At 44.5% G+C, this 25,509-nt stretch overlaps 1 protein-coding gene and 1 long non-coding RNA gene across 9 annotated transcripts in view; one reads left to right on the top strand and one right to left on the bottom strand.

Moving 5' to 3' along the window:
• The window catches only part of BRPF3 (bromodomain and PHD finger containing 3), a 36,286-nt gene extending 24,657 nt beyond the window's left edge, over positions 1 to 11,629 (bottom strand). For all 7 annotated transcript variants that reach the window (XR_003437112.1, XR_003437113.1, XM_027126731.1 and 4 more), the window contains exons 1-4: positions 11,405 to 11,629; positions 6,921 to 8,397; positions 3,411 to 3,567; positions 935 to 1,066 (exon numbers count right to left, since the gene is read on the bottom strand). Coding sequence is in view for 5 of the 7 variants with exons in the window: in XM_027126731.1 (XP_026982532.1) it covers positions 935 to 1,066; positions 3,411 to 3,567; positions 6,921 to 8,371 (1,740 nt within the window). In the remaining 2 variants the exon portion in view is untranslated. The remainder of the gene's footprint in view (positions 1 to 934; positions 1,067 to 3,410; positions 3,568 to 6,920; positions 8,398 to 11,404) is intronic.
• Positions 11,630 to 11,690: 61 nt separating this feature from the next.
• The window catches only part of LOC113630865 (uncharacterized), a 38,536-nt gene continuing 24,717 nt past the window's right edge, over positions 11,691 to 25,509 (top strand). The window contains exon 1 of one of the 2 annotated variants that reach the window (XR_003437120.1): positions 11,691 to 12,339. This is a non-coding gene — a long non-coding RNA (uncharacterized LOC113630865). The remainder of the gene's footprint in view (positions 12,340 to 25,509) is intronic. The other variant, XR_003437119.1, reaches the window with a different exon arrangement.

Here is a 25,509-nt window from a genome sequence, read left to right as displayed (position 1 = left end):
CAAGGAAACTCGAGGTATAAGGAGATTAAGCAACTTAATGTCATACAAGTAGTAAGTGGCAGAGCCAGGATATAAATGCAGGCTGTCTGAATAAAGATGCAGATGTAGAGAATGGACTTGAGGATGGGGAAGGGGGAAGGGTAAGCTGGGACGAAGTGAGAGAGTGGCATGTACTTCTATACACTACCAAATGGAAAATAGATAGCTAGTGGGAAGCAGCCGCATAGCACAGGGAGATCAGCTCGGTGCTTTTGACCACCTGGAGGGGTGGGATAGGGAGGGTGGGAGGGAGAAGCAAGAGGGAGGGGATATGGGGATATAGGTATATATATAGCTGATTCACTTCATTGTACAGCAGAAACTAACACAACATTGTAAGGCAATTATACTCCAATAAAGATGTTAAAAAAAAAAACAAAACACGCAAGCTGCCTGATGCCACAGCTCATATTCCTAATTCCTAGGCTACACTACCTACCTCAACATTCTCCATGCTCAGAGGCTTAGAATCTCTTTGAACAGAGGTTGGAAAATTTAAATGATTCAAGACTATAAGTGTTTAAAGGCCAAGTGAGAAACCCCAGAAGCTCCCAGGTCAAAGGTGATACCCATAAGAATGGCTTGAGAAGCTCTCCAAAACAGAAGGCCAGGCTCCGCCCACCCCCACCCCCCATATCCTGAATGAGAAACTCCAGGGATGGGCCCAGGCATAGGATATTAAGCTTATGCCTGAGGCCACCAGGAGCTAAACTCCCTAAGTTCGAAGCCATCAGCAGCACCACACCCAACGCAGAGTAGGCAGGTCTTGGAGCCCACAGTGCTGGGCAGGAAGGTAAGAAAGCTGACACCAGGCAGGGGCTCCTGGGTCTCCTGAAGCCATACTGACAGTAGGAAAAAAAGATCTTGAACAAGAGCCCTGGGGGCTCCTCCTCACCTGCTCCCGCTTGAGCTTTTCTCTTTTCCGAATCAGCTCAATCAGCAGCCGTGCCCGCTCCAAGTCGTGCCGGAGCTTCTGCCAGTATTTCAGCTCTTCCTTCACTGCATTTGTCTTCTCGTCCTGCTCCCGCTGCAGGAGGGAAGGGAAAGGATAGAGGAACTGTGGGCCTCCTTCCTGCCCAAAGTCCTCTCCCTGCTCAAGCCTCTGGGGCCTCAGCAGGTAAGAGCCCCATCCCCTTCCTGGACCCATGGTCCCGGAGAGCCCTTCCACCCCCTCTACAACCCTTCCTCCAGTGCTTCCCCAGCCTTATAACAATGTTTCTTCACTATAGCACAATAACCATTGCTGGGGTGATGCTTCTCCCTACCCCCAGGGACACCAGAGAGCAGCTGTGCATCCTCAGGGCTGGAAAGAATTTCAGAAGGAAACTAATAGACACCTCAGGGTGGAAAGAATTTCACCCTAGAGCTTCGACTTGGCTAGAAAACAAAGCGAAGTTTTTACTACGAGCTTGTGCTTACTGACTTGAACATACTTTAAAACACCACCACCACCACCAAAAACGTGATTCCTGCCCTAAAAGTGGTTACAGTGTAGTTGAGGGAAGAAAGAGGCCCAGGGTTTGATACGCAAGGGCACAGCAGCATAAAGACAACAAAAACTGATTGGATAAACTGAATATAAAATGCTAAGAGGACATAAAATAGAGAAGATCTCAGTGGACTGGGGTTAGGTCAGGGATTCCTGGGGCGAGCAATCTTACTAGGGTTTCACATGTAATGATGCATGTGGATGAAGAAAGCAGTAAGAAAGGCCTCTTTTGGAACCGAAGGGACCACAAAGCAGAAGTATGAAGGCAGAATTAGTGATTCTTTGCTTGTTGAGAAAAACGGGCTGGCCAGAGCAGAGAAACTGGAGAACCACAAAAGCCAAGGAAGACCCAGGATCCAGCTGGCAAGAAGCTTCAAATGGCAGGCAAAAAAGCCTGGACGTGGCCTGCCTGGCGAGGGGGAATTTATTCCGGAAAAGGAAATGACAGGATGGAAAATGGTTAAGTGTGTAAGACAGTACCAGCTGTAAAGCAAAGAAAGAATTAGAGGCTGGAGACCACCTAGAAAGCTACTACTGAAATTAAAGGGGCATGGATGAGCAGGGTAGCTGTGGAATGGAGATAAAGGGCCATATACTGATAAATCCCCCAAAACAGATCAGGGGATGATTAACTGCAGCTCCTTATGGAGGAAAGAGCCAAAAGTAACTCCAAGGTGGGCAACATCTGAGGTCAGGAGGAAGAAGCTTCCATAACAGTAATGGGGAAATACATTTACGGAGATGAAGGAAGATAATGAATTCAGTTTCCAATATCTGAGTTCAGGAAATAACATCTACAAGGACATCTATAGTTCGTCTGCCCCAGAGGGACTGAGGGCAGAAAAACGGGAGGGGACAAGACAAGAAACCTGGAGCTACTGCTACACAGTTATTGACAACTATGAGTGTGGACAAGCTCTCCAAGCCAACAGGGAGGCAACAGAGCCCCTGGGAGTGTTACCATTAAGGGGTAAGAATTAGGATCAGCACAGGGTACAGTTAGTGGGGTAGAGGGGATGGGAAATGGTGTCACAGAGAAGCTGTAAGACAAAGTGATCGTGGTGTCAAATGCAGTCCAACAGTCTATAAGGTGAGAATCTGAGGAAAGACTTGCTGGGCTGGAAGGGGTCACTGATGTTCTAGAAGAAGCTACAGGGGAGCAAGCAGACCATTTCAAGGAGAGATTGGATATACACTTCCCCTTCAGGACTTCAGTTACAAAAGGCAAAAGTAAAATCAGACAGAACAGAGGGCACCAGAGTCATGGGAAGGCTTGCCTTGTCTCTGGAGTAATGGTGTGGGAATATTTCAAGGCAGAAGTAATGGAACAAGTGAAGAGGCAGAGAGAACTAAATATGTTTTTTAAAAGTCTCTCAGGAGGCCTCCACCATCTCGGAAAACACTAAACATGCAGCAACTCCAGTTGCTAATGTCTAAAAGATCACCCCAACTGGGCAGGCTGTGCGCTACAACCTAGATGGTTAGTGTATTTTTTATGGAACATTTTTAGGCAGATGGCAGTATAGTGTCTTAAGGAAAGTATGCCTTCCTAACTTATACAACATGGTCACCTGACCCTCACTCAGCCCACTTCTTCCTTTCTACCATATCTAAAGGGTTTTCCCCACGTAGAGGGAAAGCTGGGCTTGCTTTCCACTCTCCCCTAGAATTTGCTCCAAGCCAAGCCTCTCTCATCTAGAAGGGCTGCTGTCTGGTCTGAAGAGCTCTACAGTCCTGGAGGTCACTCCTCGGATGGACCACCTAGAGAGGTGATGGCTATAGGCAAAGGCCCCGCAGAGGGCTCAGGGAGAGTTGCCCCAACCATCTCTCCTTCGTCACTCTCCACCTCCATCCACTGCCCTCAAATAACTACTTCACCTACCTGCTCAGCATTCCTTTGGGACTGCAGGTGGGAGTGCAGGCGCCGTATGAGGGGGACACCATTCCGTGCCTGCCGCTTCAACAGCCAGTAGTTGTGAAGCCGCTGCATGAACTGGTTTTTCCTCTGAAAGGAGAGACCACTACAGATCTTGTTCAACCTTGAGTAGAGGCAGAGGGAAGTGAAAGACAGGGTCAGTGGGCAGCCCAGATTACAGCCTCCTATTCAGACCCCCTGGTTCATTTCTGAACCTTATAGAGGAAGACAGAATAAAGTAGCCAAAGCCTCACCTCAGAGAAAGCCTTGAAAAGGACAGCAAAGTTAAGCAGCTCAGATCCAGCATGGGATATTTCACTTGATTTTCCACCTCCTGCCTTGCAGTCCTGATTCTCCAAAAGAACCCTCCCCCAGGAACCCTGACCCTATAGTCCTGGACTCCTGAGACACAGGTCTGTGCCCCAACACCCCCACTCTTCTCTTGATAAAGGCAGCAAAAGAGAACAGGAACTTGCATAAGCTGTGGGCAAAGCGGTCACTGTTTCCTGCCCCCTGTAGTTAAGGGTCCCACCAGACCAGGGAGTAGTCTACAGCCAAGCTGGAAGGAAAATTAGTAGGAATATAGCAGGCTACTGCCTTCTGAACCCAAATACAACCCTTTGGAGTTGTCTGACCTCTGGTTTTTCATTAAAAATCTCAGTAGCCTAAAAATGTCTAATTTTGAACCAAATGAAAAAAAAAATGGATCTAAAGATGTAAGAGGATGGAGAATCTGAAAAGTCAGCTGGCTAGACAAAGAAAGATAAGTACTGTATGATAACGTTTATATGTGGAATCTAAAAAAGACAACAGGGGAATTCCCTGGCGGTCCAGTGGTTAGGACTCAGTGCTTTCACTGCAAGGGCCCAGGTTCAACCCCTGGTCAGGGAACTAAGATCCCACAAGCCGTGTGGCGTGGCCAAAATAAATAAATAAATAAAAAATACAACAAGCTAGTGAATAAAACATAAAAGAAGCAGACTCATAGATATAGAGAACAAACGAGTGGTTACCAGTGTGTGGCAGGGGGGTGGGAGGCAATACAGGGCTGGGGGAGTGGGAGGTACAAACTATTGGGTGTAAGATAGGCTCAAGGATGTATTGTACAACGCAGGGAATATAGTCAGTATTTTGTAATAACTGCAAATAGAAAGTAAGCTTTAAAAATTGTATGAAAATTAAAAAAAAATTTTTTAATTTAGCTGGCTAAACTGCGCCAAAAGAGAAGTCTGGAGGTCAGCGTTCAAGCCAAAAACACATGGCGGGGGAGGAGTGGGAAGGGAATTAATGAGCTCCCACAGTCTCTACCATAATGCCCAAATTTCAACGTGGGTCACATTATTCCCATGTTACAAAAGATGGAAAGGCAGCTTAGGAACATTATCAAAGTCACTAATGCAGCTAAAAAGATGGTGAAGCTGGGCAGGATTTGAACTCATGATCTCTCTGCTACAACATCTGTGTTCCGAAATTGGTTAAGCAAGGCCTCAGTGCTCCTGTGGCGTTTCCTCTGCTTCTTCTCTTCCTCTTACTCCACTGAAAGGAAGACAATTGTGGCTAAACAAGAAGGTGGAATCTAAGAAGGATGTTCATGTTGGGCTAGATATTGCTCACCCAGGCCTTGTGCCTTTCCATGGTCAGACATTCCTGCCCCAAAGCCAAGCTTACAAAATCAAGACCTAGGCCTTTCCCCAAAGGACAGATCCCCCACCAACACCCATGCCAAGCACACCTGCCCAGATGCAGGCAGCCCCCTCCCTCTACAACCTCTTGGCCATGGAGGGTCCCAACGGCATTTGTGCAGGTGGGGAAAAGAATAATAATAAAATAGCAGTAGCAGCAGCAGCCATCATTTATTGAGCACTTACTATTTGCCAGGCACTGTGCTTTACTTGTATTATCTCATCTATTTCTCCCAACAACCCTGTGAGGTAGTTTCACTTACAAATAAATAAACTAAGGCTGAAAGAAGTTAAGTGACTTGCCAAAGATCACACAGGTAGTTAGTGACAGAAGCAAGATTCAAACACAGGTCTGTCTGGTTCTTAGCCAGCATGCTGTGCTGGCCCCTGCAAGAGACCACCTACAAGAGCAGACCTGACAACCAAAAAGTCTAGCCCCAGGGCATAACCACCCTACAGATGGAGACTAAGCATGGACCTCACCTAAGGGAGGAGGGGAGCCTAGAACAGCTCTGTGACTAGAAGGCCCATTTCCAGTTGACTGAATCTAACTCCAGCCATGGCTCACAAGAGCCTCTCCCTCTGGATCTTGTCAGCTCTTGTGTCTTCCTTCCAGACCAACAAGTCTGGTTGCCTATTTCCCTCATACAACTCACTCCCCACTGCCCTCCAGTACTCCTTTCTCCCTATCCCTTACACCAAGAGAGACAGACAGCAGGAACAGAACCTAGAGGCATCACAAGCCCCAGCTTGTCCAGGGTCTGTCGCTTTACCCCTGGTTCCTTCCAGCCCTTAGAACAGGACTTGGCATATAGTAAGTGCTCAATAAACATCTCATTGAATGAATAATGGAGTGAACAACTTTACCTCCCGTGGCCGCAGTTTCTTCATCTGGGGGTGTGGGAGAAGGTGCAAGGACTATGTTAGATGAATAATCTCCAAGATTCCTTCCTGCTCTAACACTGTAGTCTTTTTAGTGAACATCACCAATGAGATGGGCCTCCGCTGGAAAGTCTTCCCTGTCTCTTGCTTGTCTGCCAAGCTCCCATCCCTCCAACAGTGCCAGCTATCTCTCTGATGGTTTAAAACAGGCACAATGGTTTCTCTACAGACTCGGTGGGGGCCAAGGCGGCTTAGTTACACAGCAGAGCTGAGTGATCTTCTTTCCGCTAAATCTAAAAGCTTCTCAGGAGACATAACATATCTTCCCCACATGACCACCCCCTTACACAAAGTCCGCATCATTCCCAGGACAGAGCTTTCTGGACAGCAGGTACCTATACTGACCCCTTGAAACAGTGGTTCTCAACTGGAAGTAGTTCTAGCCCCATAAGGTTACTAGAAATATAAGTAGGGAGCATCTGAGGTTGTCACAAAGACCAGGCAATGAGGGAGGGGATGCAAATGGCACTTACAGACAAAGACCAGGGATGCTAAACATCGAGAAATGTACGGGACAGCCTTAATAATGAATTACCTCCTGTCCAAAATGCCACTTGTGCCCTGTTGAAAAATATTACCTTAGACATCCTGTCACCTGGGTTTCTAAGCAACTTAAGTGTCTGTCTCACCTTGAATCAAAGGAAATACATTGCTTTGAAGGGCACAATCAAAACCACAAACCAGTCCAGGTGAGCCCAGGGTCTAAAGGAGAAGTCTAAATTTGAGAGCACAGAAGAGAAGAGGTATTCACCAACCTTGGGGAAAGAAGCCTGGCTCAGAAGCCTGGCTCAGGGCCAACACCAGCCCGAGAAGAAATCATGAGTCCCTAGGGAGCCCTCCTGGGCAGGCTCACCTGTAAGAGGGTATCTGTGGGACAGTGACCATGGGGACAGTGGAGGGTGTGTCTCGGCCCACTTCCTCTGGCTCCTTCTTGATCCTTTGCTTCAAAGTCATCTTGTTCTTCTTGGACACTCCCTTGAGGGGGCCACCTACCCCACCTTGGCCTTCATCTTCCTCCTCCTCTTCTACCTCTTCCTTCTCTTCTTCCTCCCCACAGCCTTCCTTCAGCCCTTCTTCGTCCCCAGCCTCACTGAGACTTCCTGGGGAGTCGCCCTTCCTCCTAGCAGTGGCGGCACCTGGCGGCGAGTGGGCTTCACAGTAGGCGGTCTTGCGCACTGTGAAGATGGTGCCATTGAGGCTGGTCTCACGCATAGGCTCAATCTTCATGAAGAGCCCAGCCCGCTGTGCACACGTCACATGGAAGGCCGTGTAGCAGTTCACCTTATGGCACTGGATGGCTGCACCCAGCCCCTTCTGCTTGCAGATATAGCAGGTTAGTTTCCAGCGGGCAGGTGGGATGTTGTCGATGCCCTCAATAGGCTCCAGGAACACGGTGTTAGCAAAGCAGACTTCAGGGATCCAGATGGCACACACCACGTGGGCCCAGTGCCCATCACTGGTCTGTTTGAAGGCGCCACCCTTGTTGGGGCAGAGGACGCAATCCACAGGCCGGGAGGGAGACTGTAGACAGCAGCGGCATAGCCACTGGCCCTCGGGGATGTAAGGGACGCCATAGCACTCCTGGTGTACAGCCAGGTTGCAGATGTCACAGAAGAGAATGACGTTGCTGTTGTGGCATTCGTCATCCAGGCATACACAGCAGAAAGCATCTTCATCAATGAGTGACTGTTGGGCCCCACTGCTTCGACTCTCCAAGTATGACTCCTTCTCAAGCCGATCCACCAGCAGCTCAAAGGTATCTGCCGACACCAAACTGTGCCCATCTACTCGCCGCTTCTCATTTACCATGTCCAGCCAGGCAAGGTCCTCCTCATCCATGTCGTATTCTACTTCTGCATCCAGGTCTTCAGGTGGCTTCTCAATGTAGCGGTAGTAGGCAGCAGGCAGCGGGGGTGCTTCTGGTTGACTGCCTGAGTCCACCATGCGGAAGCTGGGTTGTGGGAGGTGGAAGGAAGTGCCGGATGCATGCTTGGAGCAGGACTCCTTCTTCTTGCCCTTGGATGAGGGTTTTTTGGACTTGACAGGGAACTGAGGCTGCTCACTGTTTTCCTTGTTACTATTGCATTCGGTGATATCCTGGGCAGTCAACTCATCCTCTGTGATGATCTTGAGCGGGTCATAGATGCTAATACGATGCAGACGTCCATCAATGTCCACCTCGACGATCCGTTGGGCCTGGGCATATGTCAGGGTCTCCCGAGTGGGTGAGCACTTCAGACTATAGGGGGATGGGGAGCGCCGGCCCTCGGCATTCTGCCGTGACTTCCGGCGAGGCTTCCTCATGGCACCCGGGAACCAACGAGACAGGCCTAAAGAGGAGGCCAGGAGACTGTGAGCCAGACGTTCAGGCATGCATGCATTCATTTACCCTTCCATCTGATCAAGTGGCCACTGAGCAAACTGGCTATTCCCTCTGTCTGAACATCCTGCCCCTCAGGTATCCACATGGCTTGCTCTTTCACCTCCTCCAAGTCTTTCCATAAACAGTGTTTCTCAGTGAGACCTATGACCATTCTATCCAAAATTGCAAATCCCTTTCCCCCACCAGCAATCTTTCATCCTGCTTTATATTTCGCTATAACACTCACCAATTTTTACTGTGCTATGTAATTTATATATTTATCATGTATATTTGTTTCCTTCCTCTAGAATGTAAGGCCCATGAAGGGAGGGATTTTTGCCTGTCTTGTTCACTGCTGTATCTCCAGCACCTGGAATGGTGCCTGACTCCTAAGTAAGCATTCTATAAGTGTTAGCTGAATGAAATGAGAAATCAAACACTCATGATCCCTGCCCTCAAGGAGCGCTGTCTGATTGAAGGGACAGAAAAGTAAACACAACAGATCACTACAGATCAATGCAACATGGGGAGAGAGCTAATGTTCTAATGGGGTATTTAAGGCTGTGGGACAGCTAACTATGGAAAAGGGGGTGGTGGTTAAGGCTTAGGAAAGGAGTAAACAAGAACAGCATCCACTTACAAGCTCTACACATGACCTGTGGCCCCATGGGGGATCAAAAATCCACAGGTCTAGAGCCCTCTCCCAACCCATCTTACCATGATCCATGATCAGAAACACTATCCCGGACCATGCCCAGGGGTGAAGGGGTAAGGCACGTGAAATGTCTATCGCATGTGGTCTAAGGACTTCAAACTACAATGTGCAGGGTATTCTCTGCAAAAGGCAGCATTCAGGATGCATTGGCTAGTACATCTCTAAGCAGAAACCCTGGAAGCTCTGGGTGTGGCCCCAAGTGGCCTATTTGGTACCCTCACTGGACCTAAGGCCAAGGTAACTGGGGCAATATCTGGGGTAAACTCTCAATGCATCTGTTACTTCAAAAGCCCCTCTCTCCCAAAATACATCCAGTCCACCCTTGTGCAACAAAGAGAAAGCTCTAAATTTTTCCCATTGTTCACTGGGATGGAGGGAATTATGACAAGCTCACAAGGAGCTGTGGTCACAGTTACTGAGGCCATCAATACTAAGAAAGACCTCTGGGGATATGGTGCCCTGAGGTGCGGGCAGAGGCTTGGAAGGGTATGAACAGGGAGACGATTTCAAGGAGAAAAACAGAATTTGTCACCTTGCTTGCAGGATCTACCATCTTTATAAAGTGGAGATGGTGATGATAATGTAGCACACTTTCACAAACTACAAAGCCCTTTTACTTTTAATATTTTTCACAACTACCTTGGAAGGGAGAATAGATATCCTCATCTCCATTTTACAGATGAAGACACAGAAGCTCAGAAAGGTGTCACTCCCCCTAAAGCTGGTAAGTGACAGAGCTACAATTCAAACCCAGATCTTCTGATCTGCTCAAGCCATCTCACTAGGACATAAGAACACCACAGAGATGCCACGGTCTGGTACAAAAAGAGGCTCTGAGGCAATCCAGGTACTAATCTTGGCCCTGTGTGACCCAGAGAAAGTCACTGAAACGTTCTGTGCCCGCACACTCCATCAGTAAAATGAAATTAATAAAATTTATTTCTTAAGGGTTGCTATTTGGTAGTAAGGTATTCTTAACATCCTTATTTTAAAAGCCTTCCAATCCCAAAGTCTGACTGAAAGAAACAAACAAAAAACAACTTGGCTGAGGCACAGTGCCAGGCAGGCACAAACCCTATTTGGAACCGAAGGAAAGAGAATCATTTGCAGAAATTCTGTCCAGGTTCCAGAGACCCTTGGCCACTACATGCCTGACAAATGCCAACTCCCTGGGGGCGGCCCGGGCCAACAGACCTGCTTTATTATCCCCACCCTGTCAAGGGCATGCAGACCCTTGCAGAGGTGTGAAAATCTATCTCAATAGTAACTTGAAATGCTTCAGAAAGGGGATGTAGCTCCTCCTTTGTCAAAGCCACGATATATTCCTCCTCCCTACCCACTACCTCCTAGAGTATCTCTCAATCAAGCAGCAAGTATCTACAGAGGCCTCTGTTGTCCTACCCAAGCCTCTAGACACTGGGGGGCCAACTCCAGAGGGGGAAGGGCTGCTGCTGAGGAAAAACGAAATGAGTTTCGCCCTCAAGGAGCTTACAGTCTAGTTTTTTGGCGGGAGTTTCTCATCCCACACAGCCCTTCCCACATACACAGCTCCAAATAACTCCAACACCCCCAGAGGTCTACCCGGCATCCCCTGAGCCCCCACTCGCCCACCCCACCCAGGTCCGCGAAGAATAAGGAGTTTCTGCAATTAAACTGTTTCCCCTGCACCCCACACGAGATACTCATGAGACAAATAAGGACCCCAGCCAAGACTCCCGCCCCTTTAAAGGGGCACCTCTTCCAGAAGAATCCTGACCCTTCGGAGAGGAAAGGAGGGAAATAACATCTCCTCACCAGAGGGGAGGGAGCGAGCGTGCCTGAGACAGACGCGGAGTCCGACCCTCAGACAGAGAAAGCTAGCGCCTGCGAACAAGCGGGTCACAGAGGCAAGCGCCCATTGGCCGCCTCACCTGCCCGTCTGGAGGAACCGGGGGCCAAGGGACGCTCAGGGGGTGGAACTCTCCTCTGACCTGACCAATTGGAGAGCGTGGCGGGGGCGGGGCTCGGCGGCTCGGCTTCCAGGGCCAGGGGGGGAAACAAGATGGCGGCTGCGGGAGGGGGTCCTCGCTTTTCAGCTCCCCCCCTCACCCGCCTTTTCCTTCTCCGCTGCCACCCTGGCTCCAGGAAAGAGCTTTCGCGCCGCCCCCGCCCCGCTCGGGAAGCCCCTCGCTTCCCTCCCCCATCCCGTGCAGTCCCTGGTCCCCGTAGGCCCCGCTGCTCCCGCCCCCGTTCCGTCCGGCCCCGCTGCCGCCCCCATTACCTCAGCAGCCGGCCCGTCCCCACCGTTCGGGGCTCCTGGGCGCGGGCGGGCCGGCCGCCAAGCAGGTCGGCGCGGCCCGGGGAGCGGAGCGTGGCCTCCTCCCGCGCTGACCTCCGTGGCCACCGCCGTGCCCCCTCCCGGCCCGCGCTGGGGCCCCGGCCCGGCCGCCGCCGCTCCCGGGGGAGGAGGGGGAATGGAACCGCCGCCGCCGCCGCCGCTGCCGCCACGGAGCCCGGCCGAGGGGAGGGAGGGATCAGCCCCCAGGCAGGATCCGCCCCTCCGGCCTCCCCCCCTCCCCCCGCCACCTCCACCCCTTCCCTCGCTCCCTCTCTGGCTCCGCGGGCTCTCCCGCTGAACAGGAGCGAGAGCGCGAAAGAGAGGGGAAACAAGAAAAAAATCCCCCCGCCCGTGCCCGGCGCGGCGGCGGCCGGGGCGGCGCGGAGAGGAGCGCGGAGCCGCTGCCGCCACAGGGCACCGTCCCCTGCTCGGCCTCACGGTGGCGGTGCGGACACGGCAGGGGCGCGGAGCAAAGGCGGGATCTGCGCTCGCCGCGGCCCCGGCTCACGCCGACCTGCCTCGCCACGGGGAGAGTCCGACTAGAGAGCTGGGGGGCGTTATGGTCCAGCTGGGAAAGACGGGGTCCATAACTCCTTAGAGTGGTTATTTATCCCCTCCCCCAGCCCTGCGGGGGAGGTGGCTAAGGTTTGGAGCAACAACCCCCCTCCCTGAGCTAGAAGGTCCCTCCAAAGGCTAAGTCAAGAGCAGTCATTGAAGACAAAACCGTTCTGTAGTTTCTTGGGGTGCAGGTGCCTGCAGTACTCCCAGAAAGTCGCCCCCTTCCCCCCGTGCTCCAGTCCGGAGGACAAAGGTCTATCGATGTCCATACTCTTCCCCAGTGAGGACAGCCGGGGAAGACCTGCCTCTGTTGTGTAAAGGTGAGCCTCATTCCCCACGAGACATCTTTCTTAAGAAACAGACTTGACTTTTCGTTGTGTGCCATCCTCTCCCTTCTGTGTTTAAAAAGAGTAAACATAAAAGAGTAAACATAAAAGTTTGACGGTCTACTTAAGGACGTCTGGTAACTCGCTTGTCACCATAGACATGGGAAACACTGTCTCCTTAAACCTTATTTGGCTAGGAGTTGGTTAATTTAATGCAAAAGCCGCTTTATAATAGATGTTTGACAAATGGCAACTTCAGACTTTCAGATATAATCAGCCTGGCTTTTGCTTTGGTAAATAAATTTAAGAAGAGAAAAGGGCTCCTTTGTCACCCCTCTTTTGCCTATAAATTGGAAAGCTTACCTCATATGACTGAAGTCTTAAGCACCAGTATTTAACGATGTTTATAAAGGATGTATGGATAGACTGCCTTTAAATGTGAACATGAATGACATGTTTTGAAAGCGTTTCCTCTCCCCGCGCTGGTGGTGTAGCTTGGTAAGACTCACAATTTCTTGCTTGGTTCTGATCATTAATGACAGAGATTGTAGAGTCAGAGGATGAAGGATAAAGGCTTAGGATCCAAGTCTTCCAAATGCTTAAACTTAACGAACTGCTACTTTTGAAGTATAGATGTTCATTATCCTAAGGAATTTAAACATATTGTGTTTTGGATTTGAAAGTTTGATAAAAGTAAGGAAGCTAATTTGTATGACAAAGATGTTTTCCTGATTACATGGTAGCACCTTCTGGCAAAATGATAGCAAAAATACTTCATTAACCAATTTTTTTTTTAAGAGAAAAGGACTGGCTTGTGAAGCTAAGCAAGGACAGGGCATTGTTTTGAAAGCTGTGAAGGTGAAATAGTATGAATTAACGTCAAAAGGCTAGGGAGAGTAATCATTTGGAGGGAAGGTGTAGAAGAAAAGATGATTAATTGTGGAAGGGAAAGCCCCAGAGGCAAGAGAATATTACAATTACTTTTAGTTAAAGAAAAAAAAAAAAGGAAGACTAACAGAAACAAGAACACTGAATTTCAGTTCTTGTTCTTTAAAATGTGAAATATAACCATTTCTACATATAACTAGTAACTTATTTCTTGAGGGATGTTCTCAAAATTTATTTAGTACAATTCCCATTTGTGTGATTGGGAGCTTTTTCCACTAAAGTTAAAGAATAAATACTTTGAGGAAAGGTATTGGTTTCCATTTGTAACAGTAAGTAAAATAATTATTTAAATGCTGTTGAAAATGCATTGTTAACCTGATACATATGATTTCCAGGTTTTTCTATTCAGAGCTTTCATAGAAGACCTTATTCAGCCTAAATGTTTTTCTTCCATTTTCAACTTCCACTTTCTTAATGGTAACTTTACAGTTGTCCTCGCTTCTATTTTTGATATTTGGAATTGGTTTCTGTTTGTATAACTGCACACATAGCCAGTTCACTATGATGTAATCTTAAATGTAACATGGGACAATTATGTCATTAAAAACAAATTTGAGGGCTTCCCTGGTGGTGCAGTGGTTGAGAATCTGCCTACCAATGCAGGGGACACACGTTCAAGCCCTGGTCCAGGAAGATCCCACATGCCGCGGAGCAGCTAAGCTCGTGCACCACAACTACTGAGCATGCGCTCCAGAGCCCACGAGCCACAACTACTGAGCCCACGTGCTACAACTGCTGAAGCCTGTGCGCCTAGAGCCCGTGCTCTGCCACAAGAGAAGCCACCGCAACGAGAAGCTCATGCACCACAACAGAGTAGCCCCAGCTCGTCGCAACTAGGGAAGGCCCATGCGCCGCAACTAGGGAAGGCCCGTGCACAGCAACGAAGACCCAACGCAGCCAAAAGTAAATAAATGTATTTATTTTTTAAAAAACAAATTTGGAACATGTATCAAAAATCCCAGAGGCACTAAATTTAATTCTCTTTAATCTTTAGCTATTTTAAATAGTTTAAATTCACCAGCCCTTGGCCTTTCCATTAAACCATACAGCAATTCAGTTCAACAGACAGAGGCACAGACCTTTGATTCCCAATAGTAGTTTTTAAAATCCTCCATTTCTAAGTAGACACTAACTTAATTTGGAGTAGGAGACTATTTTACTACTTAAACCCAGAAAAGGAAACATGAGTACAAAAAGTTTCCCCCTCAATTTTTTTTTCAGCATCTCAGGATATCTTTGTCAACAATTTACTGTTATCATTAGTTTACCAAAGCAAGAAACCTCTGAAGGGTCAGATGCAATACCCACTGGATTAATAAAAATATGTGTAATGAAAAGGAAATAGACTTCGAGTAATTGTTGAATTTTTTTTTTTTTCCCTGCTGTACGCAGGCCTCTCACTGCTGTGGTCTCTCCTGTTGCAGAGCACAGGCTCCGGACATGCAGGCTCAGCAGCCATGGCTCACGGGCCCAGCCGCTCGGCGGCATGTGGGATCTTCCCGGACCCCGGGGCACGAACCCATGTCCCCTGCATCGGCAGGCAGACTCTCAACCACTGAGCCACCAGGGAAGCCCTGTTGAATTATTTTTAGTAGAATATTCCTTCCTTAGACTTTGGATAAAAGAATTCTAAACCATACATAGGAAGAATATGGGAGTTTGAAATCATTGTGATATTTTTATGCTGTAATGAAAATGCTGTAAGAATATAGTTTACTTAGAAAAAGGAAGAAATTTATGCTAACAACAGGCTTTAAATCGAATACCACACCCTCTAAATTTAATTGCATTCATTTATTCCTGTAACACATTTATCGAACATCTGTGTGTCCAACACTGTTCAAGTTGCTTTGGAAAATAATGACAAAATCTCAACGTAGGGCACAGTGATCATATGTAAATGTAGAATATATTTTTCTTTGCCTTGAGTAGTGTACAATCAAGAAGCAAGCTAGAAATAACTAGAAAATACATGTAGGAGAAATCAGATAAGGCAGTAAACAGTGTAGAGCCACCGCTATTCAAATGGAGGATAGGAGACTTCTTTTAGCCTGGTTCTAAATAGTGATGGATGTGAATTGGCGAAAAGAGTGTGGAATGACATTATTAGGTTGGTGACAGGGCAGCCCAGGCAAAGGGAAAACATGCAGGGAATAATAAGGAAATTACCCTAGCTGGTCTGTATGGGAAGTTGTTAAGAAAGAAAAAGTTGAATTGGATATGGCAAGGGTATAGGGATAATAAAAATAATACCTAATACTTATTTACAAGGTACTGTGCTCAGTGCTTTACCTACCATATTTATTAAAAATCTTTGTTGCACTTAGAAAACAAACTAGTTTAATTAATAAAGGAAATCTGTTGATTCTCATAACCAGAAGGTCCAGGGGTGCATCTGGTTTTAGGTAAGGTCAAGTCAAGAGATTCAGATTACGTCATCAGGACATAGTTTCTTGCAGTCTCTCAGCCATCCCGAACTAATAGCTGTGGCCAGAAAGACATGATACTCTAATGAGGTGTGGTCATTTTTCACTACCAGAACCAGAGGACACGGGCAGGAGATGATTCTCCAAAGATATAGTGGGCACTTGTACAAAGTAGGTCCAATATGCATGCTATATCTCATTTATCAATTTGTAGCTCTGTGAAATTATTATTATGGTCCCCATTATGCATAGGATAAACTAGAGCAGGAACAGTATTAGGTAAACCAGGAAGAATTTATAGTATTTGTTGTGAAAATAAAAGGACATTAACCAGAATGGTGGAAGAGACTGTAGAGAAAAAGGAAAGGAAGGGTCAAATCAGAAGACAGATCAACAGTTTTATGAGTGATTGGACATAGGAACAAAAGAGAAAATCAAAGATGAATCTAAGCTCAAACTTAGGAGGTTTTGACCATGCTAGTATGGTCATTGCAAATTAAGAGGTGGCAAAGGGTTACTCTGGAGCTCCTTTTGGGTCTGAGGGCCTGAGGATTGAGGAAATGATAAGTCAGCCCAAGTTCTCTGGAGCCCCTTTTAGTCACACTAAAATACATATTCATTCAATAATTATCTGTGAGCTGCAGGTAAGGTATTTTATGCCTGTGAAGACCACAAAGGTGAAAAGGCTATGCTGTCACACTTGAAGTCACTTAAAATCTAATCACAGAAATAAAGCAAGTATATTAGTAACCAGAACATGCAATGGCGTATAAGCACCTCAAGAGAGATGCAAGCAGAGTGGCATGAGAGTTAGAAATGAAAGAGAAGTGGGGAAGGCTCCATGAAGAAGGTGCCAATTGAGCTCCACCTTAAAGCTTGGGTTGAGTGTTAACTGGGAGGATGGGGGAGTGTGGTCCAGGCTGAGCACCATGAGCAGAGAAAGGTGGGACACCATAATATTGATTCAGGGGACAGTGGGTTATCCCGTTTGACCAAAAATGGGAGATGTGAGAGAAAAGACTGGAAAGATAAAGTCCGAGCATGGAGTCTGTTTTATAGGGAACTGGATGTGAAGGGGTGGTAGTTCCTCATGATTTTTAGAACAAGGAAATGGCTTGAATAATTCATGCTTGAAGATCCAGTCAGGCAAGAGAGTATGGTACAGTATGTTTTAAATTATCCACCTAGTATGGCTTACATTATCCTCTTTGGACTTGAATTCTGGCTAGAACATTTTACCATATTCTTAGTGAAATGTTAAACCACAAACCTAAAAGTAAATAGCATGTGGCAAGTGTAAATTGTTCAACCTGATTTAATGTCCTTTCATTTCAACCTTTAGTTAGCATTTCTGTTAAGTCCTAAACTTTTAATCATGCGTGAAGTCAGGACACCATAAAATATGTTATTTCCATATTTAACAAAAGAACTGACCCTGCAAGTAGCCACCTACTTGGTATAATTTTACTAAAGAGAGAAAATGAACAAAAATAATAGCACCTAAAAAATAATAATAATAGCATCTACCAAACCAGAACCTGCATTTTAACAAAATCCCCCTAGGTGATTCATATGTGTGATGGTTAATTTTATGTGTGAAGTTGACCAGGCTAAGGGATAGCTGGTAAAACATTATTACTGAGTGTCTGTGAAGGTGTTTCTGGAAGAGATTAGCATTTTAATCGGCAGACTGAGTAAAGAAGATAACCCCTAATAGTGCGGATGGGCATCATCCAATCTGTTGAGGGCCTGACTAGGACAAAAAGGTAGAGGAAGGTTGAATTTGCTCTCTGGTTGAGCTGGGACGTTACCTTCTCCTGCCCTTGGTCCTGGCTCCCACGCCTTTGGACTTGGCTAAGTTATACCAGCAGCCATCCTGGTTCTCCAGCTTGCAGATGACAGATCATGGGACTTCTTGGCCTCCATAATTGCTTGAACCAATTCCTATAATATCTATTTATTCTGTTTCTCTGCAGAACCCTGACTAATACAATGTGCATATTAAAGTTGAGAAGCAGTGGATTAGAGGATATTAGACAATTCCAGGATTAAAGTGTTTTAAGGTCCTTGCATTGTCTGGGAAAAGGGTAAAACTCAAGAATTAATATTTGCCTTTGATTAGTCAGGAATACCTGTTGTAATGTATGATTCCATTTATTTGAAATTCTTGAAAATGCAAACTAATCTATAGTAACAGAAAGCAGATTGGTGGCTGCCTGGAGGTAGAGGAGAGTACTGACTATAAAGGGGCATGTGGGAACTTTTGGGAGTGATGGAAACATTCCATAAGTTGATTGTGGTGGTAGAGAAACATTTGTCAGAAGTTATCGAAATACTGGGATAGCCGTCATGTATTTTACATAAATTGTACCACAATTAAGTTGATTAAAAAAAGAATACCTGTTGTAATTTTTAGACTAATCATTAAAAGAATGAAAAAAAGAGTATATAACTCACAAACTAGTAGAGAGGAAAAAAGAAATAATAAATATTCAACCCATCAAAAAGAAGACAAAGAAAAAGGAACACAAATAAGCAATAAGAAGAAAAATAAGCAATAAGATGATGGCAGATATAAATTCAATCTACAGTCTAAACGGTAGAATGAACAGTGTACAATGAGAGGGACATTTTTGGGAAAGTTTAACGATAGATGGTTAAAATGTGTGGATTGAGCACATGCACTTGTTCCCCAAACTTTACTTAATATGTTAATAAAGGATTAAAAAAAAAAAACCCTGCAAGATAATAAAATCCACAAGAACAGAGAATGGGGGGAAGAAACAACAGCAGTTGAGAACTGTCAATAAAATTTTGGAGAATGGAAGTAGATGGGTGAACAAATCAGAGAAAGTTAAAAGTCTGCAAGAAGAGCCGGTAAAAATCAGCGGATTCACATTAGACCACTAGAAAGGCTTAGAAGTAGGAGACTGCAGGTACTTCTGAAGAAATGTGTGTGCTGGGGGGTAGGGGGTGGTGGTGAGGGGGTGGCAGTGGCTTGGAGAGTAGGCCTGAAAGTAAGATTGGCTGAAAAACCTGTTAAAAGGGTGGTTAGATGCCATCAGATCTCCCCACTACTCCTTGGAGACTTGCCATCTCAAGAAATTGAACTAAAGAGATCTGGACTTGGAGATTCCAGGCAGGCACCAATGAAGGCAGGGACAAAGTGCCATTCTGAAAATAGCAATTAGAATGAAACTCTACATACTGAATGGTGAGACACTCCATCCCCACCTCATTTCCCTTCTCAGTGCTGATAAAGAGGAAGGGAGAAGCTGGTACAAATTGATGGGATCTGGTGGTCCAGAAGGGGGCTGAGAAAAAAATCCCACGAAAATATTTTTAGCCAGCTTATCCTTTCAAGTGGGGAATTGAAAAAAATGTTTTCTTGATATCAAAATCCTCAGTGGCCCAGCCTCCTCCTCAACCTCACATTTTAGAACACCAGGAGCCAAATATATTAGAATCTTGCTATTCAGATTGTTGTTCAAGAACCAGTGGTATTGGCATGCCCTGGGAGGAGGTTAGAAATGCTGACTCTCAGGCCCCACTCCAGACCTGCCAAACCAAAATCTGCATTTTAACAAGATTCCCCCAGGTGATTTATTTATTTATTTTTAATAATTAACTCTTTTTTTTTTAATAGATTTATTTTATTTATTTATTTTTGGCTGCGTTGGGTCTTCGTTGCTGCACGCCAGCTTTCTCTAGTTGTGGCGAGCGGGGGCTTCTCTTGTTGCGGAGCACAGGCTCTAGAGGTGCAGGCTCAGTAGTGGTGGCGCACGGGCTTAGTTGCTCCGTGGCATGTGGAATCTTCCCGGACCAGGGATCGAACCCGTGTCCCCTGCATTGACAGGAGAATTCTCAATCAGTGCACCACCAGTGCATGTTTTGCATGTTAAAATTTGAGAAGCAGTGGATTAAAGGATATTAGAGAATTCCAGGATTCCTCTCTGAAAGTAAAGTCCTATTTACAAATATTTATGGAGGAACATCCCCAGTAAAAACAAAAAAATTTCAGTTTGCCACCTTTTGCCTTATATTGAAGCCTACCAGATACCAAAATACCCCCTCCCTTTGCCCCAACACACACAATTTTAAACAACTTTTTATTACCTCACTCAAAATTGAGTAGACAGTCAAGAACCAAGAGATATATGAGGAAAGTCTCACGAACGTCATAGCCCAAAACAAAGGAACAGAGTGGAAACAGTTAATGTAGAGAACCACAGAAGTTTTAACAAACAAAAATCTCAGCCTCAAAGAGTAGCATCCAAAAAAAAAAGAGTAGCATCCATGAAATGGGAACGTGATAATATTAGAAAAGAAGGAAAGGAGGGAAGGAGGGAGAATGAAAATACGCAGTCAAAAGATTAAAAACTCTTGAAAATTAAAAATAAGAAAGTATGAAAGATTTTAAAAAGATACAATGGAAGATTTGGAAGGTGAAGTTGAAGTCTCCCAGAGAGTAGAGGGAAAATAGGAAAGTACAGAGAAGAGAAAAGAGAACTTGAGGATCAATTCAGGACACTCAACATCCCATCTATAGTAATTCTAGAAAGAGAAATGATAAATTTTCCCAGAAATGAAGGTCTTGAGTTTCCAGAATGAAAGACTCCACCAGTGCCCTGGTACAATGAATGCAAAAAGATCTAATCTAAGAACACTAGTGATAGAAAAAGGGAGGATCCTAAAAGCTTCTAGAGAGAAAAAAGCAGGTCACATAGAAAAGATTACGAATCAGAATGATACCAAGTTAGAAGACATCAGAATAACCCCATCAAATGCTGAGAGAATGTTGTTTTCAATATTCAAGTCTATGCCTTGCCTAAGTATCAAGTGTGGGAATAGTATAAAGACATTTTCCAACTTGCAAGGTCTCATTTATCTATTCGTTCTCAGGAAGCAACTGGATGACATTTTCCACCAAATGATGGAGAAAAAAATCAAGAAAAATAGAAGTCACGGGGTCCATGAAATGGGATCCAATACAAGAAAGAAGCAAAAGGCATCCCCAGTTATGATGAAGGGAAATCCCAGGAAGAGTTGTGTGGCAGGCTTAGGGTGCAACCATTGGAGTTGGAGGACTCCAGAAACAACTGGAATGGATAATTTACCATATACATTTGACCGTATGAGAGGAGGTTTTCAGTACTGATAGTTTAGAGATGGATTTAATGATATGTATATAGATAATTAAAAATTTTAAACAGGCTATTATTAATTCCAGGAAAGACAACTCGTGAAAAAAATATAATTTCTATATATTTCACAATATAATTTCTATAAGCCTGTGACTCATTTGCAAACATTTATATAATCATAATGAAAAACAGAATAGAGATTTAACTAAAAATTATAAAACTTTTTTGAGAATATGAGGTGAGTGGTAGGAGATATAAGAAAGTTACTCATTATCTATAGTTGAAAGGTAATAGATAATGTGTAAAGTTGAAAAATCAAGAAGTAACAGTAATTGCGAGTTATTTAGAAATGAAAGATAAATACTGGAAGAAACTACAAAAGAGTTTGAAAGCGTTGCTTATGGATTAGGAGAGCAGGAATTGGGGTGAAGCAGAGATCTCTGGTTTTATTTTTAAGCCTCAGAATTATTTGAGTTTTTATTTCTTTTTTTAAAAATTTATTATTTATTTAATTTATTTATTTTTGGCTGCGTTGGGTCTTCGTTTCTGCACGTGGGCTTTCTCTAGTAGCAGCAAGTGGGGGCTACTCTTCGTTGCGGTGCAGGCTTCTCATTGCGGTGGCTTCTCTTGTTGCGGAGCACGGGCTCTAGGCGTGCAGGCTTCAGTAGTTGTGGCACATGGGCTCAGTAGTTGTGGCACGCGGGCTCAGTATTTGTGGATCGCGGGCTCTAGAGCACAGGCTCAGTAGTTGTGACACATGGGCTTAGTTGCTCTGCGGCATGTGGGATCTTCCCGGACCAGGGCTCAAACCCGTGTCCCCTGCATTGGCAGGTGGATTCTTAACAACTGCACCACCAGGGAAACCCTGACTTTTAAAAACTGTGTAATTTCGTAGACGTTGATATGAAATATACTTAAAATTAAATGATATAATTTCAAAAGTAAGTGAATGGATTGAAAAGTGGCTGTAATAAATTAGCTGTCCAATTCAGTATGGCAGAAAGAGTGTGCATCATACAGAAGAGAGTTAACATAGCAGGCCTTACTGCTGTCCTTTGAAATGCCTGCTTACATGGGTGGCATCTGGGAACTTCCTGGATTTCAGGAAGGTTCTCACCACCCTCACTGATAAGAGTGGTTCACTGTGCTTAAACTATTTGTGCAAACAATATGGTTTACGCTAGACAGCTGCTTTCCTTCTGGAGTACATGCCACCAGGCAGAGGGTGCCTTTGTAACCAGCCCCCAGTAAAAACTCTGGACAGTCTCTAATGAGCTTCCCTGGTAAACAACATTTGACATGTGTTGTTACAACTCATTGTTGAGGGAATTAAGTGCATCCTGTGTGAGAGAGGACTCTTGGAAGCTTGGTCCTGGTTTCCTCCAGACTCCACCCCATGTGCCTTCCTTTTCTCTTTGCTGATTTTACTGATTTTGCTCTGTATCCTTTCTCTATAATAAATTGTAGCCATACATACAGCTGCATGCTGAATCCTGATCCTTCCTATTGAATCACTGAATTTGGGGGTGGTTTTGAGGACCCCAGACACACATTTTACTTCAAATACCCATTAAAGTAATAGTGTAATTACAGGATGCATGTTTGCAAGCAATAAAACCCAATTCTAGCTGTCTCAGGAAAAAACAGAATTTATTGGAAGGGTTGAAGTGGGGCTGACAGAATTGAAAGGAGACTGGAGGAGCAAGCTAGAAATCAAATATAATCTAGCTAGGACATTGCCACCACTGCCTATACTGTAAGTAGAAACTTAATATTTCTTCTTTTACTTACTAGTATTGGAAATACAGTTTATTGTTGCCTGTTCATCTTATATTTAGCCACCTTGCTAAACGTATTATTTCGAATAATTTGGTTGGTTCTTAAGGGTTTTCTCTATAGATAATTATATTATTTGTAAATAATAGTTTTGATCTTCCCTTTTCAAACATTCCTTCCTCCCTTCCTTCCTTCCTTCCTTCTTTCCTTCCTTCCTTCCCCCCCACCCCCGCTCTCTCTCCTCCTTACTGACCTTCAGCACAATGTTAGATAGAAGCAATAGACATCCCTGACTTGTTACTCAGTTATAAGGAAATGCTTCTGACATTTCCCTACTAAGAATGATGTTTGCTTTCGGTGTTATGTGAGATACCCTTTAACAGATTCAGAAAGATCATTTCTATTCTCACTTTGCTAAAAGTTGTTTCATCATGATGAGTGTTGAATTTTATCAAATGCACTTTCTGCATCTATTAAGATGATAATCGGTTTTCTCCTTTACTGTTAATGTGAAGAATTGGTTCTCTAATATTAAACCATTCTTGTATCTCTGAAATTAGCCTGACTTTGTCATGATTTATTACCTCTTTTATATATCACTGCTTTGGTTTGCTAATACTTTAATATATTTGCATCTAGGTTCACAAGTGAGATTACTGTAATTTGATAGCTTTGGGAATTAAGTTTTATTAATCTCATAGTATGAATTGGAAATATTTCCTCTTTTTCAGTTTTATGGAAGAGTTTGTATATGATTGAAATGAACTGTTTCTTGGAAGGTTGGAATATTTTTTCTAGGGTTTGTTCATCTGAGTTTTGCAAAATGTTTTCTTTTGAATCTCTGCTACATCTATAGTTATGTTCCCCTTTGCATTACTAATATTTTTTTCTTCTCTTCTTTTCTCTCCCCTTTACCCCCACCCCCAATCAATTTTATTAATTTTTTTACCCCAGATAGCTAGCTTTTGGCTTTGTTGATCATCCTTAGTCTTTTTTTTTTTTTTTTTTTTGCGGTACGCGGGCCTCTCACTGCTGTGGCCTTTCCTGTTGCAGAGCACAGGCTCCGGACGCACAGCCTCAGCGGCCATGGCTCACGGGCCCAGCCACTCCGCGGCATGTGGGATTTTCCCGGACCGGGGCACGAACCCGTGTCCCCTGCATTGACAGGCGGACTCTCAACCACTGCGCCACCAGGAAAGCCCCCCATTTTTTTGATTGTTGCTCTAACCATTTTAATCTGCTTCCTTCCACTTTATTCTGTTACTTTTCTAAAAGTTTGGGTGCCTAGTTTTTTAAATTTTCAGACTTTCTTCATTTCTAATATAAGCATTCAAGACTATTAAGTTTACCTCGAATTACCACTGTTGTTTGTTTGTATGTTTCTCAAGTCTTGATACATAGTATTTTCATTATTGCTCAATTATAAATATCTTTACACTTCTCTTATGATTTTATCTCAGATCCAAGTGTTGTTTTGAAGTGTGTGTATGTTAAATTTTTAATTTTGAGATAATTTTAGTTTCACAAGCAGTTATAAGAAATAATACAGAAGGATTCCATGTACACTTTATCCAGTTTCCTCCAATAGTAATATCTTGCAAAACTATAGAAAATATCACATCCAGAATATTGACATTGATGAGAATTCAGCTGTTAATCTTACTGAGGATCCCTTATATGTGATGAATCATATCTGTCTTGCTGCTTTCAAGATTCTCTTTGTCCTTGGCTTTTGAGAGTTTGATTCTGATATGTCTAGATATGGATCTGTTTATCTTAGAGTGTGTTGAGCTTCTTGAATGTGTAGATTCATGATTTTCACCCAATTTGGGACATTTTGGGCCAAATTTTTTTTTTGTTCCCTTCTCTCCTCTCCTTCTGGGACCTCCTTATGCACATGTTGGTACACTTCATGGTGTTTCACAGGTATCTGAAGCTCTGGCTGTGTTCATTTTTCTTTATTCTTTTTTTTCTCTCTATTCCTCAGACTGGAGAATCTCAACTGACCTGTCTTCAAGTTTTCTGATTCTTCTTTCTGCCAGCTGGAATCTACAGCCATGTTCCTCTAGTAAAAAATTTCATTTCAGTTATTGTACTGAAGTTCTTTCTTTTTTTTTTTTGGCCTCGTTGCGCGGCATGCGGGATCCCAGTTCCCCGACCAGGGATCGAACCCAGGCCACAGCAGTGAGGGCGCCAATTCCTAACTATTGGATTGCCAGGGAATTCCCCTAAAGTTCTCTTTTTATATTGGTATTTATATTGGTTCTTTTTTTATAATTCTTTCTCTTTACTGATAGTCTCTATTTGGTGAGACATTCTCATACTTTCCTTTAGTTCTTTAGATATGATTTCCTTTAGTTCTTTAAACGTATTTATAATAGATGATTTAAATTCTTTGTCTGGTGAAGTCTGTCCATCTGAGCTTTCTGAGAGACAGTTTCTATTCATTGCTTCTTCCCCCCCACCTTGTGTATGTCCTGTTTTCCCCTTTCTTTGTATGTCTCATATGTTTTTTGAAAACTAGACATTTTAAATAATATAATGTGGCAACTCTGCATATCACATTCCCCTCTCTTCCCAGGGTTTATTGGGGTTGCTGTTTGTTGTTGCTGCTGCTGCTTCTGTTTTTTTAGTGACTTTCCTGAACTAATTCTGTAAAGTCTGTATTCTTTGTCATGCGTGGCACTGATAGTCTCTGCTTGGTTAGTGATCAGGTAATGAATAGACAGCTATCTCATTACATGCCTTGAATTAATGTCTCCTGGCCTTTGCCAGGTGTGTGTGTGTGTGCGCACATGCGTGTGGTGTTAGGGTATATCTTCAAGACTCCAACACACTGTGGACAACTCTGCTTTAGTCTTTACTTCCTG

Source organism: Aethalodelphis obliquidens, unplaced genomic scaffold, assembly GCF_003676395.1.
Source record: "Aethalodelphis obliquidens isolate GAN/ISIS:26980383/991018 unplaced genomic scaffold, ASM367639v1 scaffold31, whole genome shotgun sequence".
Lineage (NCBI taxonomy): Eukaryota > Metazoa > Chordata > Mammalia > Artiodactyla > Delphinidae > Aethalodelphis > Aethalodelphis obliquidens.
Note: the sequence above shows the minus strand (reverse complement) of the source record. Positions and strands in the feature narration are given on the sequence as shown.